Source organism: Odocoileus virginianus, chromosome 30 (genome assembly GCF_023699985.2).
Source record: "Odocoileus virginianus isolate 20LAN1187 ecotype Illinois chromosome 30, Ovbor_1.2, whole genome shotgun sequence".
In the NCBI taxonomy this organism is placed as follows: domain Eukaryota; kingdom Metazoa; phylum Chordata; class Mammalia; order Artiodactyla; family Cervidae; genus Odocoileus; species Odocoileus virginianus.
The window spans coordinates 18,779,699-18,794,948 of record NC_069703.1 but is presented as its reverse complement, the minus strand read 5'-3'; the positions used below and the strand labels follow the sequence as shown (position 1 = coordinate 18,794,948).

The 15,250-nt window shown below is 34.3% G+C and overlaps 1 protein-coding gene across 2 annotated transcripts in view; it reads left to right on the top strand.

Moving 5' to 3' along the window:
- The window catches only part of BARD1 (BRCA1 associated RING domain 1), an 81,787-nt gene extending 66,903 nt beyond the window's left edge, over positions 1 to 14,884 (top strand). Inside the window, exons 8-11 of one of the 2 annotated variants that reach the window (XM_070458613.1) lie at positions 514 to 646; positions 1,402 to 1,494; positions 11,483 to 11,580; positions 12,965 to 14,884. In XM_070458613.1, the coding sequence (XP_070314714.1) occupies positions 514 to 646; positions 1,402 to 1,494; positions 11,483 to 11,580; positions 12,965 to 13,297 (657 nt within the window). In that variant the 3' untranslated portion in view covers positions 13,298 to 14,884. Of the gene's footprint in view, positions 1 to 513; positions 647 to 1,401; positions 1,495 to 6,921; positions 7,567 to 11,482; positions 11,581 to 12,964 lie in introns of those variants that run through there. The other variant, XM_070458614.1, reaches the window with a different exon arrangement.
- Positions 14,885 to 15,250: the final 366 nt, after the last annotated feature.

Genomic DNA, 15,250 nt, shown 5'->3' with positions numbered 1-15,250 from the left:
ACTGTTAAAATTTTGTTTTCTGTCTTTGAGATCAGTACTGTTCTAGAAGCTTTAGTATTTTTTCATTTTTTACATAATCTCAGTTTAAACACATCAGGTTGGGTTTAAGCTCTGTTGGAGTAAGTAAGTTTGTGGGGAGGGTAGAGAGTTGATCATTTTAAGTGGGTATTTGGGGTTACTTTTTTAAAAAAGGTGAGGCTTACTGGTAACAGAATGAAGTTCTAAAACCCTAGAGAAATCCACTTTAAAATCTAGGAAACAAGACACCCTAGGTGTAGGGAGGTATCATAAATAGTGTTTTATTGGGGGCAAGGGGTAAAGAAATAGAAAAACAGTTATTCAGATGCATTGAGCATTAAGGTTCTGAGTGACAATTCAGTGGAAATTATTGGGAATTACTAGATAAAGTAAACCGAGGAATGAAATCCAGGCTCACATCAAGCGAAACTCAGTTTAATTTTTCTCTGGCCTTAAATGTCTCTGACGCTGTGGCATCTCCTCTTTGATTGGCAGGTAAACACTGGTCAGCGTCGGGATGGGCCTCTTGCACTTATAGGCAGCGGACTTTCTTCTGAACAGCAGAAAATGCTCAGTGAGCTTGCAGCGATTCTTAAGGCTAAAAAATGTGCTGAGTTTGACAGTACAGGTGAGGATTATTTAGTTTTGGTAGAAGAGAATTGTAAATGGGTAATTCCATTGTAGAACTCACCTTGATAATTTATACATTTTACCCATTGGAATCTGACTATATACTTTGAATCTGGTAATAATTCTAAAATGTTCCTATAGTTATAAATTACTTACAGTCTTAATTTGGTGAGGAAATACAAAGTTTAAAGCTTTGCCCTATTTTAGGGCATATGTCAGAAGAGCAATTTTATGAGTTTGCTAATGACAGATAAATGGTCGAACGATGTAATGCTTTAATTCCTTAGTTGTAATTGGAAATAGAAAAGAAATTTGCTTTGGCCAATGTGGCTTTGGGCTTCTCAGGCGGCTCAGTGGTAAAAGAATCCACCTGCCAATGCAGGAGATGTGGGTTTGATCCCTGAGTTGGGAATATATCCCGGAGGAGGAAATGGCATCCCATTCTAGTCTTGCCTGGAGAATCCCGTGGACAGAGGAGCCTGGCAGGCTATAGTTTATAGTGTCACAATGACCCAGACACGACTGAGCACACACATGCACTCTGTGTGGCTTTAAGATTTATGGTTTATTATCTGATTTTTCATGTTGGTAGCCATAATAGAGAATAAAACTAAGTAAGTCTTTCCTGAAGTATATACTTTTCTGAAGTATAAAAATTGTTGCCTTTGAGGAAAATTCAGATGTAAGTGGACTAGTTAAGTAATTATTTTGGTTTATATTTCTGTTTCTCTTACTGCTTTTTTTATATTCTAGTAACTCATGTCATTGTTCCTGGTGATACAGTTCAAAACACCCTGAAATGTATGCTTGGAATTCTCAGTGGATGCTGGATCCTAAAATTTGAATGTAAGTATTGGATTTGGGAGAATTAAAAAGGGAATTAAATAGACTAATTTCATTTTTATACTGCACTATTTCCAGTAATTATTTTAGGACCTTAGACTAATTTCATTTTTATACTGCACTATTTCCAGTAATTATTTAAGGACCTTATGCTAATGTTTTTTACCTCTGTTTAGTCCCTACATTTTGAAAAAGCTTTTCATATTAATGGTATCATTTAGGTGTTCTTGGTAAATATATACAAGTATGTTTTCATTTCAAAATCTTCCTGTAATACCAACTATTTTAATCCAGAGTAAAGGATCCTGTAATAGACCTGTAAGCTTAAGCAATCTGTGTTACCATTATTGTTGTTTAGTCGCTCATTCATGTTGGACTCTTTGTGGCCCCATGGACTGTAGCCAGACAGGTTCTTCTGTCCATGGGATTTTCCAGGCAAGAGTACTGGAGTGGGTTGCCATTGCCTTCTTCGGGGCATCTTCCTGATCTAGGAATCCAACCCGCATCTCTTGCTTGGCAGATGAATTCTCTACCACTGAGTCATCTGGGAAGCCCATATTACCATTATGAGATATATTTAACTTAATAAATGCTTGTTTTAAATATATGACTATTAAATGAAATTAGTTTATTGCTTTTCCTTGTGATATCTAAAAACTTACCTGCATAACTCTCTTTAGCTCTCTTAGCTAATATAGTTTGTTTTAGGAAGGTCTTTGGAAATAGAAACTGCCTTGTACCACCTGATTGGGGGTAATTACACTAGCTATTCTCTAAACATCTGATGAAAATGTGTTCCTGTTTTTCCTTTCTAGTTAGCAGTCAGCCACCTTCACCTTGGCAGCTGCCTCTCACCTGCCCAGCTCTCACCTGTTTGTTTTACCTGAGTGAAGTCGCTCAGTCGTGTCCTACTCTTTGCCACCCCATGGACCGTAGCCTACAGGCTTCTCCATCCATGGGATTTCCCAGGCAAGAGTACTGGAGTGGGGTGCCATTTTTTACCTAGAACTTAACAAAATAAAAAGGAATCTCATACAAGGTTATTTTCTACTCCTCAATCACTAAAGTATCTTCTACTTTTGATATGACAGCTAAAGTAGGACAATGAAATGACCTTTTTGCTAACTGATTGTTTATAAAAAAAATAGTGTCTGTTAAAGAGGGACCTGGGAAGTCCTGTTATGAGACAGTTGAATATCTTGATCTTAGAGGTAGTTGTGTTACACAGTCTACATATATGATTAAATGTCAGGTCTGTGTGTGCACACACACACAAATGGTGAATGTATAACTGATGAAATCTGAGTAAGTTCTTTGGACTGTATCAGTGTCAAATTCTGGGTGCTGATATTTGTGCTATTGTTGTGTAAGATATTAACACTGGACACTAGAAAAAGAGTGCATGAGACTTTCCTGTACATTTCTTTGCAATCACCTGTGAATCTATAATTATTTCAAACTAAAAAATTAAAGAATAGTGAGTGTTTTTAATGAAACTTTCTTTGTAGGAACAAATGGTGGGTAAGAGTTCATTTTGAAAAATCTTTTGTTTTATAGGTGTGTGCTTTCAAGGTTTTATGGTAGAGTTGCTTGATTCAGTCAAAGCCTTTATTATTAATTTAATCTGTTGTTTGAATTAACTTGGTTGGTAAAAGGTTTTCTTTTAGCGGTTGATATTCATCTCAATAAAATACAGCTACCACTTTTGTTGGGATGGTTGTCTCCGCTGATTTGGTCTGTGACATATATAACTAGCAGTGCCACTCTGTCTGTTCTAGTCTGTATATGTTACTCTGCTCTGCCAGTCAGCCAAAAAGTATGAGAAGAAGTTGGACTGATTGGCCATTTATGTAAAAAAAAGTTTTTTCTTTAGTCTCTTATTTTTGGACCTTTGTTTCCCTGTTAGATCTGTGTCAAGTCTTATTGGGCCTCAGTATTTTAAAAAATGACCTAAAATATTTCCATGATTATAGATGTTTTTGTACTGAACTTTTGCCAGAAACTTTGCCAGTTGTTATAGAAAGGAATGGATTTTCATAGTAACAAGAATCTCAGTAATAAAGAAGCTATGTGAAATTTTAAATATTAAGGCACTTACCACTTACCCTGTAAGTCTAGTTCTTGTGAATTTGCTGAACTTGCATCTTGTTACATATACAGACTACATGATTCATTTCCATAAAATCTGCCTTCTTTAAGAAATGGAAGTTTTGTCACTTTAATGGCTTGGCCATGTCATTTTTATGGAATCACTGATGGACTCAAGCTGACTTAATAGTGTGCTATTTGGTGATTGTCACAGTAGTGAATAACATACTCTAATATCAATGGTTCTTTTAGGATAAAAGGTGGATGGAATCTCTTACTGAACTTCATATCCCCATATTTTCTAATTCAAAGTCCAAAGAGGAATAGGTTCAGGGTTTGAGACAATGAATTTAAATAGTTGCTGGGTTTAGTTGCAAGAACACTTTCTATCCTAATATATTTTTCTATGGTTTTGTGTTGTTTTTAATGTCAGGCAACTTAGTGTGATTTTTAAAAACATGTTCGGAGCTATTCAAAATTAATTGAAAATCATCTATATTAAGGAACGATATGGTGGGCCAAAGCTTTCAAAACTAATCACAAAGATCTATGAGTTATTACAACTAGATTTTGTGTTTGAGATATTCACTAACTTGCCTGAAAGACAAAATCTTTATTGACTGAACTCTGTAGAATGTTTAGTATTAACTTTTTCAGTATTTTCCATAAGCTAAGTAGACTGGAGAGGAAGTTTCATGTAAACTTTCTCTATAGGGAATTGACTTACTTAAAAAATTAAACAAATTTAAATAAATTAACAAAAATAATTATATAAAACAGTCTGGATTCCTTGGATCCAAATTTAACTGGAAGTTTTCTGTTTAAGTGTATTTTTCTCTTAACTGGTTAATATATCTTATTTTTCTACTTTATATATTTGGAGCATCTTATAGTGTCATAGTTAATGAACTTTGCATGAACATTCTAAGAAGAGGCCATAATTATGCTATTGTACCAGGCATTCTCTCTCATCATGTTTATTTTGCAGATATTTTATCGGATGGTATTTATTTTACAGAAAGAGGAGGTACAGATAGGAAAGTTCCTTCTTCAAGATTGAATTTGTGCCTGAGATTCTACTTTAGTCCTAGTTTTGGTGCCGATTCCTCACAGGAAACTAATAATCATCCCTGTACAGGGTGATTTTGGTAATTAAAGAGGTGGCTAGAATGAAAAAGAGATGTATAAATTGTATTCATCTCTTAGAGAATGAAGAAGATGGAACTGCATCCTAAAGATGTAAACTAACCTTCAGAAAGAGAATATATATTTTACTGAACTGTTCTTTCAGTACACTGCTTTCAAATCTCTAGCCTGACCTTTTTTTTTGGGGGGGGGGGAATAATTGAATTCTGCCTCTTCATTTCTCATCTCATTGTGAAGGGGAGAGCAGATGGCTGTCATCTTTTCTTTCATAATCTCTTCCTCTTCCCCACCATCTTCTGAGTTGAAATAAAATGTAGAAGTTTTGAAAGACCTTAGCACCTAAGGAAATTGGTGTGGGAATGTGCCAAACATTTTACTCTGGACTTTTATCTGTGAGGAGAGGAAGGGCCAGATACAGTGTTGCTTTGTTTTAGATGTGGAAGATGGAACCTAAAATGCAATCACTACATCATCATTTTATAAATAACTTCATAATCAGATTAATGAACATGTTTTTCAATTAAAATTTTCTTTAAATGGATATTGAGAGTGCTGTGGAATTTTTTAAAGGAAAAATTTTATTCATATTTTTGCTAATTATCAAAAAATAAATATACCAAATGTTTCTATCAACTAAGACTAGTTAGGCAACTTCATGCTTACAGAAATCTTTTACCAAAGATTGTCTTAAGAAAAAATAATAATAACATGTTAATATAATAATAGTCCTATTTCTGAGATATACCCCAAGCAAGTAATAGAGAAGAAAAAAAAACTGATTTATATTGTTATTTCTTATAACAAGAAATAGGGGGGAATAACTAGAGTGTCAGAGAATTAAGAAAATTCTGAAATGCTTAAAGATATTTTCTGAAAAAAATTTATATTTTTATATGATAACTTAGGTCTGAAATACGAAAAACAGATTTGTTTAAACTTTTTAAAGAGCATAAAACATTTACATCTTTTCTGTCAATATTACATAATTGTGTGAATATGTACAGGCAAAGGAAGTAAACAGTCATGGATTGGTAGGTAGAGGTCTATTTGTTTATAGCAGTTTTAACATCAATATATATCTCTTAAATGTTTTAGGAAGAAATTCAAATTCTTAAATTCTAATAACAATTAGATCTTTTTGATCTTTTCTCAATATTTATTGAGTTAATGATTTCATTCTTAATCAGGGAAATTAGAACCTATGTGTATATATTGCTTCAATCTGATACAATGAATTTATTATACCTGTTACACAGATCTAGCCAGATACATTTTAATATGGTTATTGTCCAATGAACATAGACATCTTACATAAATAATTTGTATTAAATATATGATGAAAAAAGAGCACCAAGCATGAGTTTTTAAAGTATTTTATTAGGAAAATTTTTGGATATTAGACTGACTTTGTTCATTAACCACATTTATAAAGAGAAGAATTATTTTGATATTGTTATAATACAAGGTTTTAGAATTGATACCAAATTTTGCCTAAGCAAATTTTATCATACAGTAGTATATTTTTGTGATAGAAGTTGACCTGCTTCTCAATATGCATTAAGTAAAATAAATAAACTTAGCAAACTATCTTATGAGGAAATATATTTTTATGTATAAATATGCTTGTAATTAGAATATTGCCTTAAAATATAGCCAAAAAATAAACAATTGTTCAATGATATTTATATGAAAATGCAAAATCTAATGATTTGTGACAGTTGATTTCTAAGTCCAAATGTTTATGATGGCATGAGACAAGCATTTACCTTTTATGTTTTCAGCCTTCATTTTATTGTCCTTCCATCCTCACTGTGAAATTTCATGATACTGGATTTAGCTCTTTTACTTGCCATCCAATTTTTTAAAAATTACAGTGAGAATAAAAGTTGTTTTCCCATTTTTGTCATTGTTGTAGAAAGTTTCCTCTTAAAAACAATTTCTTTTTGTCTAAAGTTTAGTGATATGATAGCCTATTTGACTAAAAACCCCACTTAGAAAAGCACCTAAAAAATAATTTTTTGTTTTGTTTTGTTTTCACAACTTGGGTGTTCATTTTTAATAGAATCAGAAAGGAAATTTACTAATATGCAATTTTCTTGAGTTATATTAGTGCCTAGTTTGGATCTAATGACATAGTTATTAGGATTTTTGGTTTTGACATAAAATTTTTGATACTGTATTTTTTTCTTTTTTTAGGATACCATTTAGCGTTGGCTGAGAGTAATATTTAATTCTAATTGTCAATGCGAATAGCCACTGGCTCCAGAAGAATAACAGTTCTTTAAAATAAGAGTTTGTTTATTGCTCTGGCTTTTGAAGAGAGTGAGCACGTTCTGTGGCTTCATCGAGGGATCATTTCCCCTTTGGACATTTGGAATTTGGAGCTTTTGACAGATTTCCATTTTAAAGCTTTATTCTGTCTTCATTGAATTCTGTAATCATTTGTGTGTAGCTGTGGATTCAGGAACCAACTCCCATTTGTGTAATCCTCTTTTGTCTTCTAAAACTAGGAAAAGTGACTGAGCTCAATATAAATTAATGAACATCATCAGTGGCTCATGTAGCTAAAATGAAAATACACATCCATAGATTTGTATGGTTTTATGAAGTAGGAGGCAAGAGTGGTTACTGGAGATTTAGAATAAAGAAGTACATTTCTGGATGGTACAAGACTCTTTTTTTTAAAAAAAAAATCATATCCCAGAATTCATAAGCTGCATTAGTATGCAGGTTCCAGATGTTGCTTAGGTAGCCGGAGCTGCCTTAATGAGTTAGAGTTAATGACTTTGAGTTAAGCAGTAGTTTGGGAATTAGGCTGCTTACCTCTATATCAAAAAATAATAGGGCACAAGGAAAGTTTACCTGAAATGGTAGACGTGATCAGGAATACATCTGAACTGAAAAGAATCTTTTCGTTTTACTAAGATAGCTAGTTCATTCTTATGTCTCTGCAAAATGATAGCTTTGGTCACAGTCTTAAAATACATGTGACAAGTAAAGATGTTATAAAGCATATATTTTACAAGGGTAGTGGCTTGACACATTTTAAAGTATGTCTCTTTCTGACATATTCAGAAATCTCCTATGTTTATATAAGCAAAGTAAGTTACTCATGTAAAGTCATTTCAGTCTGGATTCAGATCCTCCTATTTAGCTGAGAAAATTAAGCAGTGATCTTGCATAGATTTTTATTTCTGCTGAACTATTGCAGATGATGAAATAATATTGACTTTATTAACTACAAATACAAAATATAATTTGTTCAGTTTTAGAAAGTATTTTTATTGTGGTATAATTGGTTTACACTGTGCTGATTACTGCTTTATAGCAAAGTGATTCAGTTATATGTATATATACATCCTTTTTTTAAAATATTCTTTTCCATTGTGGTTTATCATAGGATATTAAGTATTGTCTCTCTGCTATACAGTAAGGAAATATTAAATTGGTGAAAATGGCCTGTTTTAAAGTCTTTATAGAGATAAAGGATTACAGCATATATTATTACTTTAGATGAGTTTATGACTAGGAGTATTTTGAAAGTTCTGATTGTTGAATATGGGAAATAGATTTAATAATTTTTGCTGCAGTTTGGTTAACTAACTTACAGTACTGAATAATTAAAACTGATTATTTTCTATTATTAATAATTATTTTAATAATAATTACCTTAATGATTATGTATTTAGGTTTGTTAAAATAGTACTTTAAATAGTATTTTGGCTTGTAGATTGGTCCATTTCATTGCTTTGGATAGATGAAATTGGATTAGATAAATATCACCATTTAAGTTACTGAAAGTTTAAAGTATTCTTTTCATGTTGTAGTAAATCTGTTCAATTGGTTTATCACAAAAGAAGTCAGCTAGGAAGTTGATATGGAGTGTAATTATAAATGTCTACTGACAAGTATTACTATTCTGAAACTCAAAGGGTACAAATGAGAGAGTGGCAGCTTTGGTTTCAAATTAAACAAACTCATTGATTCACTGAAGACAAAGTCAAATGCATTATTCTCCCTGCTCCCAACCTCCCAGGTAGTCAGCGGTTTTTGACATTTTGGTACACTTTTTGGCTAATCTCTTGAAAAGAGGGATCCTCCTGTTTAGTCATCTGTTTAGTGGTTAGGTCATTTATTTTAAGATAGATACAATATATTAAATCTGAGTAGAGAGTACCTGGCATTTCCTAAGATGCTTTATTTTTCTAATAAAATAAAGATAGGAAAAAACTGATCTAGGAGTTGGAAGATATCTGAGTTTTTAATCTCACTTATGTCACTTAAAGAATTTAACTTTCCTTTACCTGTGAAATGAAGAATTTGATTAGATGAAGCATCAGGAGTTTCAAATTGGCAGTCCTAAGTCCAAAACAGGTACAATTTATTTGATTTAGCTCATCATAATCATTTAATTTTTGTATCTTTAGGTAAGATGTGCATATTCCCATCACAGTCTCCATAATTCCTTCCACTTAACACAAGATACCCAACATGATTATGTAATTTGAAAGGCCCTTGTAGGCATTATTCTCACCCAGGCTTCAAAAAATTCTCCATGTTTTCTATGTAGCAATAATTCTACCATGTTATCATAGAACTAGAAACTGTTCCTTAGTTTTCAGTGGGGGGGAAAGCTATATTTTCCTTCTTTAGTTGATATTATGTGGCAGAGAGAGTTGGCAAAATGTTTCTCTTTGTAATAAGAGAATATCAGAGGAATGCATTCTTCATTTAGCTCAACAATTATAATTAGAACCTTGGATTTTTCTGACTATCTTTACAGACATTTACTGAACAATTACTGTAAGGCTGGAAGTTTTATGGCTTGAGGCATATTTACACTGAAAAAGCTGCCCTCTTGGTGTCTGCCATCTCATTTCTCCTGATGCCATGCTTGTTGCATTCTGCTATCTGTTAAGGCTATATTCTGTTAATTGACTAATGCTGGCACATCCCTTGGGTCAATTAAAATAATTTTAGTATGATTTTTTTTATAGTTTAAATAACCAACCAAATAAACCCATAAGGTGGGTAAGCAGCCAGCATAGGCATGGTGTATTTATGTATTTCTGTAGTTATACACTAGCTGTTTACTTGTTATAGTTAGATATCATAGGGGTATTCAATGTTCAGTTCTTGGCTTTATGCACTGGCATGTACAGTTCATCTAAAGAAACCAGTATAAATGCTCTGCAAATATCATTAGGAGAAGGGGGCTACATATTTAAGTGACATAAAGTAAAAGGAATAATTTATATGTGAAATAATAAGTCTGAGGTAAGTCAGTTATTTGGTTATATTGGTAATGTTTTTTATATTGATATTTAATATAGGATATCATGTAAGCACACTGTCAGTGTTTCTGGTATGATTTTGACCTAGTCATAATTTTTATTTTGAAACTCATTTTTGATAAATGGTAAAATTGATAGCTTAGTATTAGCTTCATTGGAAAGATAGTTTTTTATACCCTGTGAATGGTTATTAAAATTATATTTTTAAAATATAATCTTTAATTACATACAAAATCAATTTTTATAAAACCATCATATATATAAGTTATTGATCAGAATAGGATTCAGCATAGCAGAGTTAGTTAAATAGGATTCTTATATTGAAAACATTGGGGGAAAGGGGCCCCAAAACACAGGCAACACTAGCAAAAATAAAGAATCACATGATAGGGAATTACAGATATGCCAGGGTTGAGCATTGAATTGTAATATGCATTCATAGCTCCATATTAAGAAAAATTCAGTCTCTTGACAAAGCTATGCTTTTGAAGAGATGGAGTATTCAGTCATTAAAATACTGACTTTTGGTATACTATATGGTATCTTGGAACATCTTAACTGAAGCACCTGTCAGTTCAGTTCAGTCGCTCAGTTGTGTCCGACTCTTTGCGACCCCCGGCACTTCAGGCTTTCCTGTCCATCACCGACTCTTGGAGCTTGCTTAAACTCATGTCCATCGAGTCAGTGATGCCATCCAACCATCTCATCCTCTGTTGTCCCCTTCTCCCCCTGCCTTCAATCTTTCCCAGCATCAGGGCCTTTTCTAGTGAGTTAGTTCTTCACATCAGGTAGCCAAAGTATTGGAATTTCAGCCTCAGTATCAGTCCTTTCAATGAATATTCAGGTCTGATTTCCTTGAAGCAGCTCTCTTTGAAATACTCACCAGTCATCCCTTGGTGACTGCAGTGTGTACCTGTCAATTCCAAACACATCGCAGACTCTGCTTTGCTGTTTACTTTAACAAGTGCTATAGAGCCCTGTTAGGCGACCAGCTTAAGTGAGGTGCTCTGGACTCTAGTGCTTTCCTGAATGTCAGATCACTTATAGTCTAACAGGAGGTTAGACATGGGATTGCCAGGATGAGTGAGGCAGATGGTTAGATCTTGGGGTCAGATCATTGTGAGCTGAACTTAACATGGGACTTTTTATTCACTCTAATTTTGATAATGGCCATAAGCTAAAATTTAGATTTTTACTTTTGTACATGGAATAATATATTGATTTAGGTTTTTCACAAAGAAAACTCAAGTTTGTATTCAGTACTGCTTCATTGCTTAGTCTTCTGAAGGAAAGATCAGTTTTATTACATTTTGTTTTGGCATAAGTTAGGTTTCTTTTTCTGTTTCAGAGCAATACTTTAACCATGAAGAGGAAAAATCATTTAGGTAAATGGCTTCATTTCAATGTGAAAGAAATAGTTTTCACTTGATATTTATTTTGCTTTTATCCTTGGTTTTTGCCAGGGGTGAAAGCATGTCTGCAAAGCAAAGGATATGAACAGGAAGAAAAGTATGAAATTCCCGAAGGACCACAGAAAAGCAGGCTCAACAGAGAACAGCTGGTATTTTCCTTTTGATTCTACTTTCATTGTTCTTTTCATAAATTAATACTGTTATTACCATCAGGAAAAACTTCTCCTGCCCTTTTAACAAGTACAGGTGACTGATTAAAAATTTGTAATTATTTGTTTATTGGCTGTGCTGGGTCCTCATTGTTGTGCAGGCTTTTCTGGCTTCTGTGCAGCCAGCAGGGGGCTACACTCTGTAGTTGTGGTGTGCGGGCTTCTCTTGTGTGGACCACAGGCTCTAGGGCACGCGGGCTTCAGTAGTTGCTGATCCCGGGCTCCAGAGCCCAGGCTCAATAGTCGCGACCCACTGGCTTATTTGCTCCACAGCGTGTGGGATCTTCCCCACTCAGCGATCGAACCCATGTCTCCTGCCTTGGCAGACGGATTCTTTACCACTAAGCCACCAGGGAAACCCCTGATTAAAATTTTAATTGTGCTCATTTCAAGTGCTTGATTCTGAGACATGGTAACAGTGAGCAGTAAAATCCAGAAGGTAATAATTTCATACGGTTACTGCATTTTGGGCATTTCAAACATTCCCATAAACCTTTCAGAATCTGAGGGAAGTCTTAGACACAGGAAGCAGTTTGAGAGAAGACAGAGCTGCTGCCCAGGTTTGGTTAACCGTGTCTTTATTACCACATATTGAAGTTTTAATGGACAAAATTCCATTATCCTGTTGACATACAAGTGTATTAAAAATGTTGAAGAAGAATTTTTGTAGAAGGGACTTGTGAAGCTTTTTCTGTAAAGCACACAGAAATGTGTCTCATAGCTAAGTGGATCTCTGGCTGTGGCTTTCTAACGAGTTGTGCTCTAAGGAAAATGTTTCTAGAACCCTGGAGGCCACCCTCCCACATGCTGCTCAGGGGGAACCTGGGTTGGTAGTATACAGGGACCTGAGTGTGGATGGGCAGAGTTGGGAAGCCCCATGGACAAGCTGTGAACCTTACAGTTAAGTTTAGCTTGGTATACTCAAAGCACATTTTAGATAGTGTAGGAAGGAATTCTTGAGGCTCTAAGTCCTACCAAGTATGAATAAACATTCTGACACAAGAAGTTTGAGGTACAGATTTTAAATGTGTGCGTGTACTACACACACATATACACACACATTCATAGCACACCTAAAATGTGAGAAGAGGGAAAAGGGCCAGAGTCTTCAGGAGAAAAATGATAGGAGACCTTTGTTTTCATGAGTATTTTTCTTAACCCAGAGAGTCACTTAACCCAAAGAGTTCACTTGAAGTGTGTCTTGTCCTTGCACCTCATTAAATACCTTCTTAACTTCTTGTGACTTTTTATTTCCCTTATTTCATGTGCAGTGTTTTAAAATATTTTTGTCTGATTTTAATGAGCTTTTTTTTGTTTTTTTCAGTTGCCAAAGCTGTTTGATGGATGTTACTTCTATTTTGGGGGAACCTTCAAACACCATCCAAAGGACAACCTAATTAAGCTTGTCGCTGCCGGTGGGGGCCAGATCCTCATTAGAAAGCCCAAGCCAGACAGTGATGTGACTCAAACCATCAATACAGTCGCATACCATGCCAAACCTGATTCTGATCAGCACTTCTGCACACAGTATATCATCTATGAGGACTTGTCTAATCATCGCCCAGAAAGGGTTCGGCAGGGCAAAGTCTGGATGGCTACTTCCAGCTGGTTTATAGATTGTGTGATGTCCTTTGAGTTGCTGCCTCTTGACAACTGAACTTGCACAGTGTGATAACCTAGTGATTGCACTGTTTTCATCAGTCACATTTTTACAAATAGATAGACTCATTCATATACTTTTTACACTTGAATTAAAAAATATATATATATTGTTTGCCAGATTAGGAATTCATTCTGTATTTACCATTTAGATGCTGAGTGCTGAGATTGCTTTAAAGAATTTTTCTTTTTAAAACTAGCATGTGTGTTGATTCATCATGTCTTTCTATTCACATTGTGCTCAGATGCTCAGTCATGTCCTACTCTTTGCAACCCCATGGACTGTGCCCATCAGGCTCCTTTGTCCATGGGATTCTCCTCTCAAGAATACTGGAGTGGTTGCCATTTGCCTCCTCCAGGGGATCTTCTGGACCCAAGGATAGAACCCACATTTCTTGCATCAGCAGGAAGATTGTTTACCCCTAGCACAACCTGGGAAGTCATTATTCATGCTATCAGATATCAAAGATTAATGAGATGGTATCAGAACTGTTGGTTACATCTACAAGTGGTATCATTGTGTCTCTCGCTTTTAATGTTCTTTGATGAAAAGAGATCCACACCTGCCACCAGCAAGAATATTTGCCTTTGTTTAGTAAGTAGACAATATTGTCAAATAATTTATTCTGGTTTTATTATAATGAAAATAGTTTACCTGGTCTAAATGTGCCACCATAGGTGTTAAAATTCTTTTGCTTTCTACCGTTGTGTTTTAGTTACTTATAATTTACTTGGGTGTCTGTTCGTACATTTTTATCCCCCTTTTCTAAAAAGAAAAAAAGTTTTTTAATCAGGAAATCATGATTTAAATCTTCACATTACAGTTTTTTGGTGAAAATCAACATTGGGCTCATGATACTTTATTGTATATACTTGCTTATTAATAATCAGCTTGTAACTGTGTTAATAGTATATGTATCTATCTGTGTAGAACATTTTCTCTAGCACATTTTAATTTCACTATTTCTTAGGAAGTCTCACCAGACTAACAAATTTTTAGTCAAATATAAGTGAATTAGAATACAGTATTTCTGGTAGACCTTAACATATATCCCCAACATAATTTTTTCATAGGTCTTAATTTCTTTCTTCATAAATTGTTTTTCATGTTTAGGTTTCTGGGAGGGCAGAAGTTGGTAATTACTTGATTTTGAACAGAGTTTGTCCAGATGATACAAAAGGCTGTGACATTAAGTTTAATGGTAGCAATGAAAAGGGCTCACTTATGATTCCAGGACTGCCAAGGCTACAAAGTAGTGGACAGGACCTCATCTGAGAATGGGGAGACCTGGGAAGGTTACTGTGGTCTGAGTGTTCTTATTTGTGAATCAGCAAGGTAGATTGGATCATTTAAAAACATTTTTCTAAGAAGTAGAATTCTTTAATAAGTCTTTCTAGAAATTTAATGTACTTATAATATTGAAACATGGGAAGGGCGTTACTGTTGAGACTTGCCAGCTTTGTCCCTTTTGGTAACCATTAGGTTAGAATATGGAGAGTCTGAAGTTTGTGAACATTTTAAGATCCATTTATTTGAAGTTTGAAATTTGGCTGATTGTTTCAAAATAAAGTTTACTTTAATTTCTTCTTTGCAATGTTATTTTTCCATATCAAGAAATGTATTATGTGAACACAACAAAACTGCTGATCCTGACCTTCAAAGGGTGAATTAGCTCTGAAACACCCTCTTCAACCAGTAATGTGTGTGTTTTTCATTTCATTCTAATGGAGAATGATGAACAGCATAGTTAGCACCAAGCAATTCTGAGGGGTTAGATAATGTCTGGATTAAATAATTTAAGACTCCCTGGGATTTTGGTTGTCATTTTTGATTTATAACTGACTTTTGGTTGCTTTCTATTGCCTCATTGGTCATATCCTAGACAAATTTGTGTTTGTTTTCTCTGATATGAATCCCTATTTGTAAAAACACTTCTGATATTTACATCTC